Genomic DNA, 12,092 nt, shown 5'->3' with positions numbered 1-12,092 from the left:
AAGTACTAGAACTGATCATTTTAGAGATGAGAAGGTTAATGGTGGGAGACTTTTGCCGGCAGGACTCTTTCCTGTTGGTTGTGTTTGATGTGAAGTCCATGGAGGTAGCTCTTCAGAGCAGATGTTGTCACTGTCCGTCACTGTCCAAACATGGTCCATACGAAGACCCGTCGCAGGAGGTGGGCATGAGCTTGATCATGCGGACAGGTTGAGGCGACCTTATTCTGAATGTTGTTCCAGCCACCCCACTGAGGTGCCTCTGGTCTCTTGGTTGCTCTGGGGTGTTCTCCGTGCAGCTCTGGGCTCTGCTTGCTTTTCGGGTACACACGGGGGGTGCCGGCTGTGTTCTCACATGACGGTCGGTGTCTGTCTTCCAGGGATACCATGGACAGTGTGAAGCAGAGCGCTGCCCTGTGTTTGCTGCGTTTGTACCGAACGTCTCCCGATCTCGTCCCCATGGGTGACTGGACGTCCCGAGTGGTGCACCTCCTCAACGACCAGCATTTGGTAAACGCCTTTGGCCTTGAGTCCACCCTCGCCCCACCGAGTAACCTTTTTTGGACTAGCCATTGTGAAAGCAGCTCAGTGTGATTTCTTACGATGCGAAGGGACACTTACACAGCTCAGTCCATCGAGCCTGTGAGTGCCTGCAGTTAGGGGTGAGGAGCACCCTGTCCTGGGGATGGGATGAGTTAGATACGGTCTCTGGCTTACCCTATAATGAGGCGCTGGAGGACCTCCTGCATGCCGGGGCAGCATAGATGAACAAGACAAAAATCAGCGTCTTCAGGAAACACCCCGTCCAGTGAGGGCATTCCCACGTGGTGTCCTGTCTGCGCCTCTTGAGGGCTGTGGTGGGGTTGTCCTGTGGTCCTGACCTGAGCTCCGGCATGTAGTCTTACTAATCTGCACTGCCACTCCACGAGCCAGGCTGGAGGTAGAGAGCGAGTCAGTGGCTGTTGTTAGATGTGACTCACAGGGCGTGTCCACGTTGGAGGGGCAAACAGGGATATGGCCCTGGGATGTGGGGTCAAGTAGGAGCAAATGTTGGACAGAGTGGCCTTGTCCTGCCTGAATTCTGTTGTATAAATGAGAGAATTAAAATTCAGCACAAACAGAAAGATTTTCTTGCTGAGCACACAGGTTGAGTATGTTAGCTGGTTACTACACTTTTTCCCAGAGGAGAGATCTACCTTAAAAATTAAAAATAAATGATCATTATCTGTAGATTCAGAGGAAGGAGCTGGTGGTTGTGTCGGCATGCTTGCTGTAGCGTGACAGCCTGTGAGCTGTTCCTCCATCCTCATTTCCCGTGCTTACTGGGCACACATGTGTCTGAGCAGGGGCAGCCATTCCTCAGGGTGGAGCTGGGCATCTGCAGGCCGTGTTGTAGGCAGAGGGGACGGACCTGGCAGGAGAGGTTGGCAATGCTACCTTCGCATGCCAGTCACGCACGCTGGGTCATACTCAGTCTGTTCAGGTTCACATTCTACCCATGGAGTCAGAGAAGTGATGCTGGAGGCTGTGAGGCTCCGGGTCACAAGTCGCTCATCAGGTGGACCCTGAGAGGCAGTGGAGCTTTTTCCAGTTTTTCAGATGAGGAAACCAAGGCTCAGAGGGATTGAGTGGCTTTGCAGAGATCCAAGCTTGAACTAGGTGTTGACGAAGGGTCAGAGCTGGAGTGTTCTGCTGTCCCAGGACCCAAGTGTTGGTGAAGGAGGTGGTGGGGAGGCAGGGCCTGGTCTGCTCTGTTGGCCTGGGGGGGGGCCACTGGGCCGCTAGTGCGTGTGTAGGCTCCTCCTCACACAGTGCTCTCTGCAGACGTAATTTGTGACGGTTTGTGAAATTCTGGCACATGTCATCACTCTTGCTTTGTCAGGGAAGCTTCCTGCAGCCACACGGCTGACAGATGCCGAGGCCCTCGGCTGGTGGGCGTCTACACCGAGTGCTTTTCAGGGTGGTGGGGGCCGAGTATCAGCTGGCCACCAGGGCTCCTCTCCTGTGACACTCTGTGATCCTGCACTCCAGCTGTTTCATTAGCTTTTGTCTTGTCACGTCCTCAACTCTGTGTCGCCAGGTGCACTTGGCGCATTCTTGGTTGTAGGCCCCAGGAACCCAGCTTGACGTGGGAGAGGTAGAGGGGTGCCACAGACAGACCGTGGGAAGGCTGTGCTCCCACCCTGCTCTTTCTTCGTCCCTGCTGTTCTCGCATGTGTTGTCATTTTCTTGGCTGCTGTCCTCCACAGTGGCTGTGGCTTCTGTGTCATACACCTCCTGGCTTTGCCACTGCAGAAGGCCCAAGACTTGGCTTTCTTTGGTCTCCAGGTCAGGAATCCCCGGAAAGAGTGTCAGTTGCCCACCCGGAGCGAGCGAGCCCCCATGTGCCCTTCTGAGAGCAGCAGAGGAGCCTGGGGGGAGTTCTGTGTGGGGCGGGACAGGCTGTGATGTGCTGAGCCTTGTGTGAGTCAGAGCAGGCCCCTCTCATGGCGCGGATGAGGACTGCCATGTGGAGAAGGCTGCCTGGTTGGGGGAGGGGTTGGGGGCCATTGAGGCAACCAGCTGTGGCCAGAAGGGCAGAGCGGTGGGCTGTGTGGGCCTCCCCAGTCTCCCCCACACTGCCCTCCCCTCAGAGACTCCTGTAGGGGCCCAGATAGTAGCCCATGAGCCCCAACCCGCTCTTGTCAGAACATTCTTGATTAATCCATAGAGACTTGCTGCTGCTTCCTGCTGAACCAGGCCGGCCCTGAACACTCAGGAGCCACGTGGAATGCCCCCTGGCCTAGTGGGATTTGCATGTTACAAATACTGAGTTTGTGAAAGCCCTCTGTTTGGGTGGGAAATCTGTTGGCATTTATCTTGCCCACTGAGAAATCGACAGTAAGGCGAGTTGGATCCATTTCTTTAATCTAGCTTTTATGTTTTCATTAGAAAGCTGAAGGAGCAGCACAGGGTGGCTCTGGGATGAGTTGCTGTGGCACCGGCCCGCACCTTCTCGTCTGCTTCCTGCTGGAGAAACTCTGCTGTCGTCCTCCCACCGCTCAGGAGTGGGGGTGGAGGAGGGACAGGAGCGATTAAATTAGGATTAAATTAGTTTCCTGAGCTTTGTTCGCATTTTCACCGTCAATAAGTATCATTTGTTTGTCTTAAGTTTTTTATATTTGCAAGAGGACTTCTTCTTTACGTAACCAGTGTCTTCCTCCAAGAGCCACGAGTTACTGGGAGTAACTGCCAGTTGTCCTGGGGCTTAGCAAAGATTGCTCCGTGCGCTGAGGCCGGGGTGTGTGGGGGTTCCACAGGGAGAGAGGGTCTGGTGGCGCTTCAGGGACCGGGGTGGCAGAGACACGGCCTGGACCACTTTTCTAAAAGGGGAGAATGGACTTTTTCATTTGCGGTTTTCCACTGTCTTCGTTTTGGTTTGTAAAGATTCACATGAGTCTAAAGATAGTGTCTCCTTCTCTAGTCCACATGGAATGATGTCAGCCAGGGGCAGCGAGCACAGCCGACCACAGGGCCAGGCAGGGGACCGGACCCAGAAAAGACGATAGGGCGGGTGGAAATGTGGCCTGGTGCTGCTGCTGCCCGTGCTGCTGTCACGATGGCAGAGTCTGGGCTGAGGCCTTGCTGGGTTTCCCCATGTTCAGAGAAAAGCTTTTCCAAAGAAGATAACCTATATGTGCTCTTTCGATTTCTGCAACCCTGGTGGGCCCATCAGAGTTGACCTGGGGTGGCCGTGGTGCCCAGTTTGTTTCTCTTCAAGTTTTATTTGGAAAATGAGTTTAAAACGAGAGGTCAGCTTCAGATATGTGACTGGAGTGGAAATGTGTGATGTGTGTATTTTTCTTGCAGGGTGTGGTCACTGCCGCCACAAGCCTTATCACCACCTTAGCACAAAAGAACCCAGAAGAGTTTAAAACTTCTGTCTCTCTGGCTGTCTCCAGATTAAGCAGAGTAAGTCTGTGATGGGGATGGGAACTCAGGGTGGGTATTGGTCTTAGTTATTTTCTTTAATTAATGTATTAGTTTATTTTTAGAATGCAAGATATTTGGCCCAGTTTGTAAATTCACAAGTGAAAATTTGTCTTGGTTAGTCATTGTATTGGCTTTTCTTTCAACCTTTTTGTCAGTTGAGAAATGTCCTGTTCCTACGGGGAAGCACGCAGAGCGTAGCTCCCAGCTCATGTCCGGGAGCCTGCACGCTGTGTCACCGCGCGGGTCGGTGGGCAGGCGCCCTGGGTCCCTCCTGATCTTCCCTCCCTCCCACTGCGGGGAGCCCGTGTCCTCACCTCGGGGCCTTCACTCCTGCGTCCTTCCTTCACCACCTGAGGCTGCATCCTGAACCTGTCTTATAGCTTTGACTGTGTTTTGAATTTTATGTGAATGGATTATACAGCGTATATTCTTTTGTGTTTGATTTGTTTTGCTCAACATTGTGAAATTATTGCATTTGTTTTGTGTGCTGTTCCTTCGTTTTTGATGCTGTGTAGAATTTTGTAGGAATAGACTACAACGTATTTCTCCATCGTCTGAGTGAGCACTTGGCTCGTCTTACTCTGAGGCTGTCGTGAATAACCTGTGTACGTCGTGGCTGTCTCTTGGCTACATGTGCATGAAGTGCTGGTGGGTGTACCCCAGGAAGTGGTGTTGCTGGGGCAGGGGGTAGCAACTCTTCACCTTGAGGAGACAGTGCCAGAGCAGCTTCCCAAGTTGCTGTACCAGCTGGTACTCCCACCGGCCGTGTGGACAGTTCCTGCTGCTCTGCAGCTTGGCCTTTGAGATTTTTTTTTTTTTTTTGTGAGGAAGATCAGCCCTGAGCTAACAGCCGTGCTAATCCTCCTCTTTTTGCTGAGGAAGACCGGCTCTGAGCTAACATCTATTGCCAGTCCTCCTCCTTTTTTTTCCCCAAAGTAGATAGTTGTATGTCATAGTTGCACATCCTTCTAGTTGCTGTATGTGGGATGCGGCCTCAGCATGGCCAGACAAGCGGTGCGTCGGTGCGTCGGTGCGTCGGTGCGCGCCCGGGATCCGAACCTGGGCCGCCAGTAGCGGAGCGCGCGCACGTAGCTGCTAAGCCACGGGGCCGGCCCAGCCTTTGAGATTTTAACCATTCTGGGTGCAGAGTAGTAGCTCATTGTGATTTAAATCTACATTTTCCTGATTATCAAGGAGGTTGAGGAACTTTGCATGTTTATTGGCTTTTTGGATATCTTTTTTTTTTTTTACATTAGGGTTCACTCTTTTTTTTTTTTTTTTTAATTTTTTGTTTATTGCAGTAACATTGGTTTATAACATTGTATAAGTTTCAGGTGTACATCATTATACTTCTATTTCTGCATAGATTACATCATGTTCACCACCCAAATACTAATTACAACCCATCACCACACACATGTGCCGAATTACCCCTTTCGCTCTCCTCCCTCCCCCCTTCCCCTCTGGTAACCACCAATCCAATCTCTGTCTCTATGTGTGTGTTTATTGTTGTTATTATCTACTATTTAATGAAGGAAATCATACGGTATTTGACCTTCTCCCTCTGACTTATTTCACTCTGCATAATACCCTGAATGTCCATCCATGTTGTCACAAATGGCTGGATTTCATCGTTTCTTATGGCTGAGTAGTATTCCATTGTGTATATATACCACATCTTCTTTATCCATTCGTCCCTTGATGGGCACTTAGGTTGCTTCCAAGTCTTGGCTATTGTGAATAACGCTGCAATGAACACAAGGGTGCATGTACCTTTACGCATTGGTGTTTTCAAGTTCTTTGGATAAATACCCAGCAGTGGAATAGCTGGATCGTATGGTAGTTCTATCCTTGATTTTTTGAGGAATCTCCATACTGTTTTCCATAGTGGCTGCACCAGTTTGCACTCCCACCAGCAGTGTATGAGAGTTCCCTTCTCTCCACATCCTCTCCAACACTTGTTGTTTCCTGTCTTGTTAATTATAGCCATTGGATATCTTCTTTTATAAAGTGCCTGTAAAGTCTTTTGCCCATTTTTCTGTGGAGTTGTCTTTTTTGTAGTTTTATAGAAATTTTTAAATATATTTTAGATATAGGCACTTTGTTGGTTATATTAGGTTAAACAAAACAAAATTGCCAACGTTTAAGCATTTATTGATCTTCAAAAATGACAGCTTTGTATGGTTCAACCTACTCTGTTTAAAAATCGTGTCCTGCTCTGTTACTTGCCATTTGGCTCTCTTAATGAAGTCTTCTGTGATCAGAAATTCTACATTTTCATGTGGTCAGATTTTCTCATCCTTTCCTTTATGGGTAGTGCTGTCTGTGTCCTATTTATGAAGTCTCTTCGTGCTTTGAGCTCTCACATTCAGGTTGACAACTTGCATGGGGGCTGGGTTTCTGTGTGTGGTGGTACTTCTTCTTGAATGACATCCAGTTGTCCCAGTACTACCGCTAAAAAGCACCCCCCAACTCTGCAGTGCCGCCTTGTGTCTGTGCCTCACTCCGTTGGTTTCTCTGTTCATCTTTGCACCAGTGATGTGCTGTCCTAGTTACTGGAGCTTGAGGGTAAGTCTTGATGTCTAGAGGAGCAAGTCTTCATGTCTTCTACCCCCACCCCCAAATCCTACTGGGACTGGCTTTAATCTGTAGGTCAGTTTTGAGAGAATTAAAATCTTTACAGTATTGAGTCTGAATCTATGACCATGGCTTATCTCTCCATTTATTTAGATAGCCCTTAATTTCTCTCACTAAGGTGTTATAACTTTTTATTTTATTGAGGTTGTATTGGTTTATAACATTGTGTAAATTTCAGGTGTACATTATTATATTTCAGCTTCTGTATAGACTACATTGTGTTCACCACCAATAGTCTAGTTTTTATCAGTCACTATACATATGTGCCTCTTCACCCCTTTTGCCCTCCCCCCACCTCCTTCCGCCCTTGTAACTACTAATCTGTTTTCCTTATTTGTTTGTGTTTGTTTATCTTCCACATAGGAATGAGACATACGGTGTCTCTCTTTCACCATCTGATTTATTTCGCTTAGCGTAATACCCTCAAGGTCCATCCATGTTGCCGCAAATGGCACGATTTTGTCCTTTTTATGACCTAGTAGTATTCCACTGTATATATATATATCATATGTTCTTGATCCATTCATCTGTTGATGGGCACTTGGGTTGCTTCCACATCTTGGCAGTTGGTGAATAACACTGCAGTGAACATAGAGGTGCATAAATCTTTTTGAATTAGTGATTTCTTGTTCTTTGGATGAATACCCAGTAGTGGGATAGCTGGATCACATAGTATTTCTGTCTTAAAATTTTTTTTTTTTGGTAAGGAAGGTTAGCCCTGAGCTAACATCCCTTGCCAATCCTCCTATTTTTGCTGAGGGAGACTGGCCCTGGGCTAACATCCGTGCCCCATCTTCTTCTACTTTACATGGGATGCTGCCACAGCATGGCTTGACAAGAGGTGCGTTGGTCTGTGCCTGGGATCCAAACCCGTGAACCCCGGGCTGCTGAAGTGGAGTGCGCGAACCTAACTGCTACGCTACCAGGCCTGCCCCCGTTTTTAATTTTTTGAGAAATCTCCATACTGTTTTCCGTAGTGGCTGCACCAGTTTGCATTCCCACCAGCAGCATATGAGGGTTTGCTTTTCTCCACATCCTCTCCAACATATGTTATTTTTTGTCTTGGTAGTTATAGCCATTCTGACCGGTGTAAGGTGATATCGTGTAGTTTTGATTTGCATTTCCCTAATCATTAGTGATGATGAACATCTTTTCATGTGCCGGTTGGCCACCTATATATCTTCTTTGGAAAAATGTCTGTTTGTATCCTCTGCCCATTTTTTGATTGGGTCATTCTTTTTTTGTTGTTGAGTTGTATGAGTTCTTTATATATTTTGGAAATTAACCTCTTGTCAGATATATGATTTGCAAATATTTTCTCCTAGTTGGTGGGTTGTCTTTTCGTTTTGTTGATGGTTTCCTTTGCTGTGCGGAAGCTTTTTAGTCTGATGTAGTCCCATTTGTTTATTTTTTCCTTTATTTCTCTTGCCTGAGGAGACATAGTGTTCAAAAAGATACCTCCAAGACTGATGTCAAAGAGCATACTGCCTGTATTTTCTTCTAGAAGTTTTATGGTTTTAGGTCAATCATTTTGAATTAATTTTTGTGTATGGTGTAAGATAATGATCTACTTTCATTCTTTTGCCTGTGGCTGTCCAGTTTTCCCACCACCGTTTATTGAAGAGACTTTCCTTTCTCCATTGTATGTTCTTGGCTCCTTTGTTGAAGATTGGCTATTCATAGATGTGTGGTTTTATTTCTGGGCTTTCAGTTCTGTTCCATCGGTCTGTGTGTCTTTTTTTCTGCTGCCAGTACCATTCTGTTTTGAATCCTATAGCTTTGTAGTATATTTTGAATTCAGGGAGTGTGATGCCTCCAGCTTTGTTCTTTTTTCTCAAGATTGCTTTCGCTATTTGGAGTCTTTTGTTTTTCCATATAATGTGTTATAACTTTTTGAGGAGAGGTTCCTTTATCTTTTGTTAGATTTATCTCTATTTTGTTTTTTTAAAATGCATTCTCAACAATACCTTAAAAATGTGATTTTTAACTACTGTGTGTTGGTTTATGCAGTTGATTTTTTTATATTGATCTTGGAGTTGGCAACTTTGCCAGACTCACTTATGAACTTCAGTCCTTTCTATGTGCTTGATTGCTTTGGATCTTTGTTTTCCATTATGTTGTCTACGGACAATGACAGTGTTTTTCTTTCCCAATTTATATTTGTTTGTGTTTCCTACTTTATCACTCCAATTTGGCCCTCCACTGCAATGTTGAATATGAGAGATGATTAGTGTCTTGCTTCTAGTCTCAGAGGGAAAGTCTTCAATATCTCACTATTAAGTATGATGTTTGCTGGTTTTGTTGCTGTTGGTTCTCTTTATCACATTAAGGAAATTCCTTTCTATATCCTTGCTAACATTTTTATCATAATTAACTGGTGAAACCATTTGATCTTAGGGTGTTTTTGTGGGATGAGTTCTAATTATAGATTCAACTTATAAGTTACAGGACTTCATATTTTCTGTTTCTTCTTTCATCAGTTTTGGTTATGTTGTATTTTCTTGACATTTGCTAATTTATCTGACGATTCACGTGTACTGACAGAAAGTATTGTGTGTAGGATCCGTAGGATCCGTACGTAGTGTGTCTCCCTTCACAGTTTTTTTTTTTTTTTAAAGATTTTATTTATTTATGTATTTTCCCCCCAAAGCCCCAGTAGATAGTTGTATGTCACAGCTGCACATCCTTCTAGTTGCTGTATGTGGAACGCGGCCTCAGCACGGCCGGAGAAGCGGTGTGTCGGTGCACGCCCGGGATCCGAACCCGGGCCGCCAGCAGCCAAGAGCGCGCACTTAACCGCTAAGCTACGGGGCCGGCCCCTCCCTTCACAGTTTTGATGTTGAGTGTTTGCAGCGTTTCTCTTTCCTTGATTTGTCTCATTGAGTGTACGATGATTTCTTTGGACTTTGCTGGTCCTCTCGATTGTGTTTTTTTCTACCTTGTTTACTTTCTGCTATATTGTCATTGTTTTCTTTCCTCTACTTTCTTGGAGTTAATTTGCTAGTCTCTTTCTAAACCCTTGAGATGAATTCTTCATCACTTTTATTTTCATATTTGTTTCAAATGTGTACATTTAAACCTGTAAATTTCTCTGTCAGCATGGCTTTAGCTGCATGAGACATGTTGTAAAGGTAGTCTATGTTGGGCCATTTTTGTGTTACATGGAGTGGCATGGTCCCTGTCCTCCTGCTCGGTGTGCCTGCCTTGTGCCTGCGTGTCCCCTAACTGCTCTGCTTGTCCCGTCAGTGCTTGACACAGTATGGAGCTTACCTCCCTGCAGGACGGGCCGCGTTCCGAGTCTGGAGTGGTGTCTTGCAGCTGAGGGCAGGAGTCAGGGTGACTCTTCCTGAATGTGCTCACTTCTGGCCTAAAGTGTCACATCTGTGAGCTTTGTAGGGAGGAGCTACTCTGACCTCCCTGACGCAGGAGATGGAGAAGGCACTGGGCTGTGTGTTAATGGAAATGTGATGTCTTAGGGACAGTAATGGATTCAGAGGGTTGATGGAGTATCTGCCCTGCCGGGGGCTCTTTTGGACAAGGAGATGGAACTGTCAGTGAAGGAAGCATGCTCCCTGGCCTCGAGGAGTTCATGGCAGCTCTCCACACCTGGGGACTGTGGGGTGGGGGGAGTGCCTCTGGGGTCAGAATGCTAACTTCTCCCTTTTTAGGCACCAAAGCTCTCCCTTTTGTGTTTCATTCAAATCTTTCCGGTCCACAAAGGAAGTCTGAATTCTCAGTCCAGGCGCCATAGGATTCTGTACTGAGAGGTCAGTGGTCTTACCGGTTTGTGTCCTGCAGAGGGGGATTGCCATTGCCCAGCGGCACTGTCCCTGAAAGTGACAACGGGCAGCCGCTCTCAGTGTGAGCTTGGCGTCTCTGTGCTCCTTTACCTCTAAAATACAGAGAACTGTATTCAGTATTCTCGGCACACTGAACGAAACCCTTTTTTCAGTTACTGTGTGACCTGAGGACCGAGTGTGGCTTTCTGTGGGTCCCCCACAGTGGGGGGGCCTCTCGCGGTGACACTTGCTCGCAGCGCGTCTCATCACCTTGTGTTGTTTTACAGATTGTGACGTCTGCATCAACAGACCTTCAGGATTATACTTACTATTTTGTCCCGGCTCCCTGGCTGTCAGTAAAACTGCTGAGGTTGCTCCAGTGCTATCCACCCCCAGGTAACAGTTGCGCAGCAAAGGGTATCCAGAGGGTTACCTCGTGTCGCAGGGTCAGGGGCTTTCGTTTGTTTGTCATCTTTGAAAGTCCTTTACTGGCGCTGGTTCCTGTTCTGTGATCTTTCTGTGAGGCCCCTGCATCTTGGCTTTCCCAGAGCAGCCAGTAGAGAACTCACAATTTGTTAAGATTTGGAATTATCTCTGCTTTCCTATAGTATCAGATCTGGGCAGATTTTTGAAATAATCTTTTTAAATAAAACTTGAAACCATTAGAAACTTTGTATCCTAAGTTGTTAATAGTGTTCCTAACCTTAATATACACATTAAGGATATCTTATATTCATGTTTCATTCTAAATTGTTACATTTGACTAGTATAGTAAGTATCTAGAAGTAGAATTTCTTGGTTGAATGTCCATGAAAATTTTTGTTAGATGCTTCCAAATTGCCCTCCACTGAGATTGGTTTGTTTTTGTAACCTTTATTTTTTAATCTCTTTTTGTGCAGGATATTTCTTTGTTCAAATAACTTTTATACTGAATGTCTTTTATACTAAAGTATGAACTGCAGACCCTGCAGCAGAGTCTGCATGTGGGAGGGGCTTCCCACCGAGCTGCCCAGCGGCCCCCACCCCCTCCCCGGGGGCCCAGCCACTGCCTCATCCATCCCTGCCAGGCCCCACAGGGCAGCCCATCCCACTTCTCAGCTGCAGCTGCCTTCTTCCTTTTGAGATCTGGGGCAGCACAGACTCAGACCCAGACCCCTCCCCACTTGCCTGTTTCAGGCTTGAGTTTCTGATTCTTTCTCGGCCATTTCTGAAACTTCTGCCTCTCACCCTCATGCCTCTCTGCTCAAGCCCTGTGGGGCGGCTTCCTGCGGGGCTCTGCTCTGCGTCTGACTTGCATGGGGCTCACGGGATGCTGTCTCTCTTGAATGGCTGGTTTTGCATTTGCCTGGCTCTGTTGGTGGTTTTGGCAGACAGGTTGCACAAGTTTTTTCTTGTTTAAAAAATTATTTTATTGAGGTCGTATTGGCTTATAACGTGTAAATTTTGGGCATACATTATTTATATCAGTTTCTGTATAGACTGCATTGTGTTCACCACCAATAGTCTGTTTTTTTTTTTTTTTTGTGAGGAAGATCAGCCCTGAGCTAACATCCGTGCTAATCCTCCTCTTTTTGCTGAGGAAGACCGGCTCTGAGCTAACATCTATTGTCAATCCGCCTCCTTTTTTTTTCCCCCAAAGCCCCAGTAGATAGTTGTATGTCATAGTTGCACATCCTTCTAGTTGCTGTATGTGGGACGTGGCCTCAG

At 46.7% G+C, this 12,092-nt stretch overlaps 1 protein-coding gene across 5 annotated transcripts in view; it reads left to right on the top strand.

Annotated features, from left to right (window-relative positions):
- Positions 1-12,092, top strand: part of AP2A2 (adaptor related protein complex 2 subunit alpha 2) — an 85,688-nt gene that overhangs the window by 49,632 nt on the left and 23,964 nt on the right. For all 5 annotated transcript variants that reach the window (XM_058526067.1, XM_058526068.1, XM_058526065.1 and 2 more), the window contains exons 5-7: positions 378-507; positions 3,847-3,948; positions 10,673-10,781. In XM_058526067.1, coding sequence (XP_058382050.1) covers positions 378-507; positions 3,847-3,948; positions 10,673-10,781 — 341 coding nt within the window. The remainder of the gene's footprint in view (positions 1-377; positions 508-3,846; positions 3,949-10,672; positions 10,782-12,092) is intronic.

The sequence above is a fragment of the Diceros bicornis genome, chromosome 31 (genome assembly GCF_020826845.1).
Source record: "Diceros bicornis minor isolate mBicDic1 chromosome 31, mDicBic1.mat.cur, whole genome shotgun sequence".
NCBI lineage: Eukaryota > Metazoa > Chordata > Mammalia > Perissodactyla > Rhinocerotidae > Diceros > Diceros bicornis.
The sequence above is the reverse complement of the archived record's forward strand: the minus strand, read 5'-3'. Positions and strand labels throughout refer to the sequence as shown.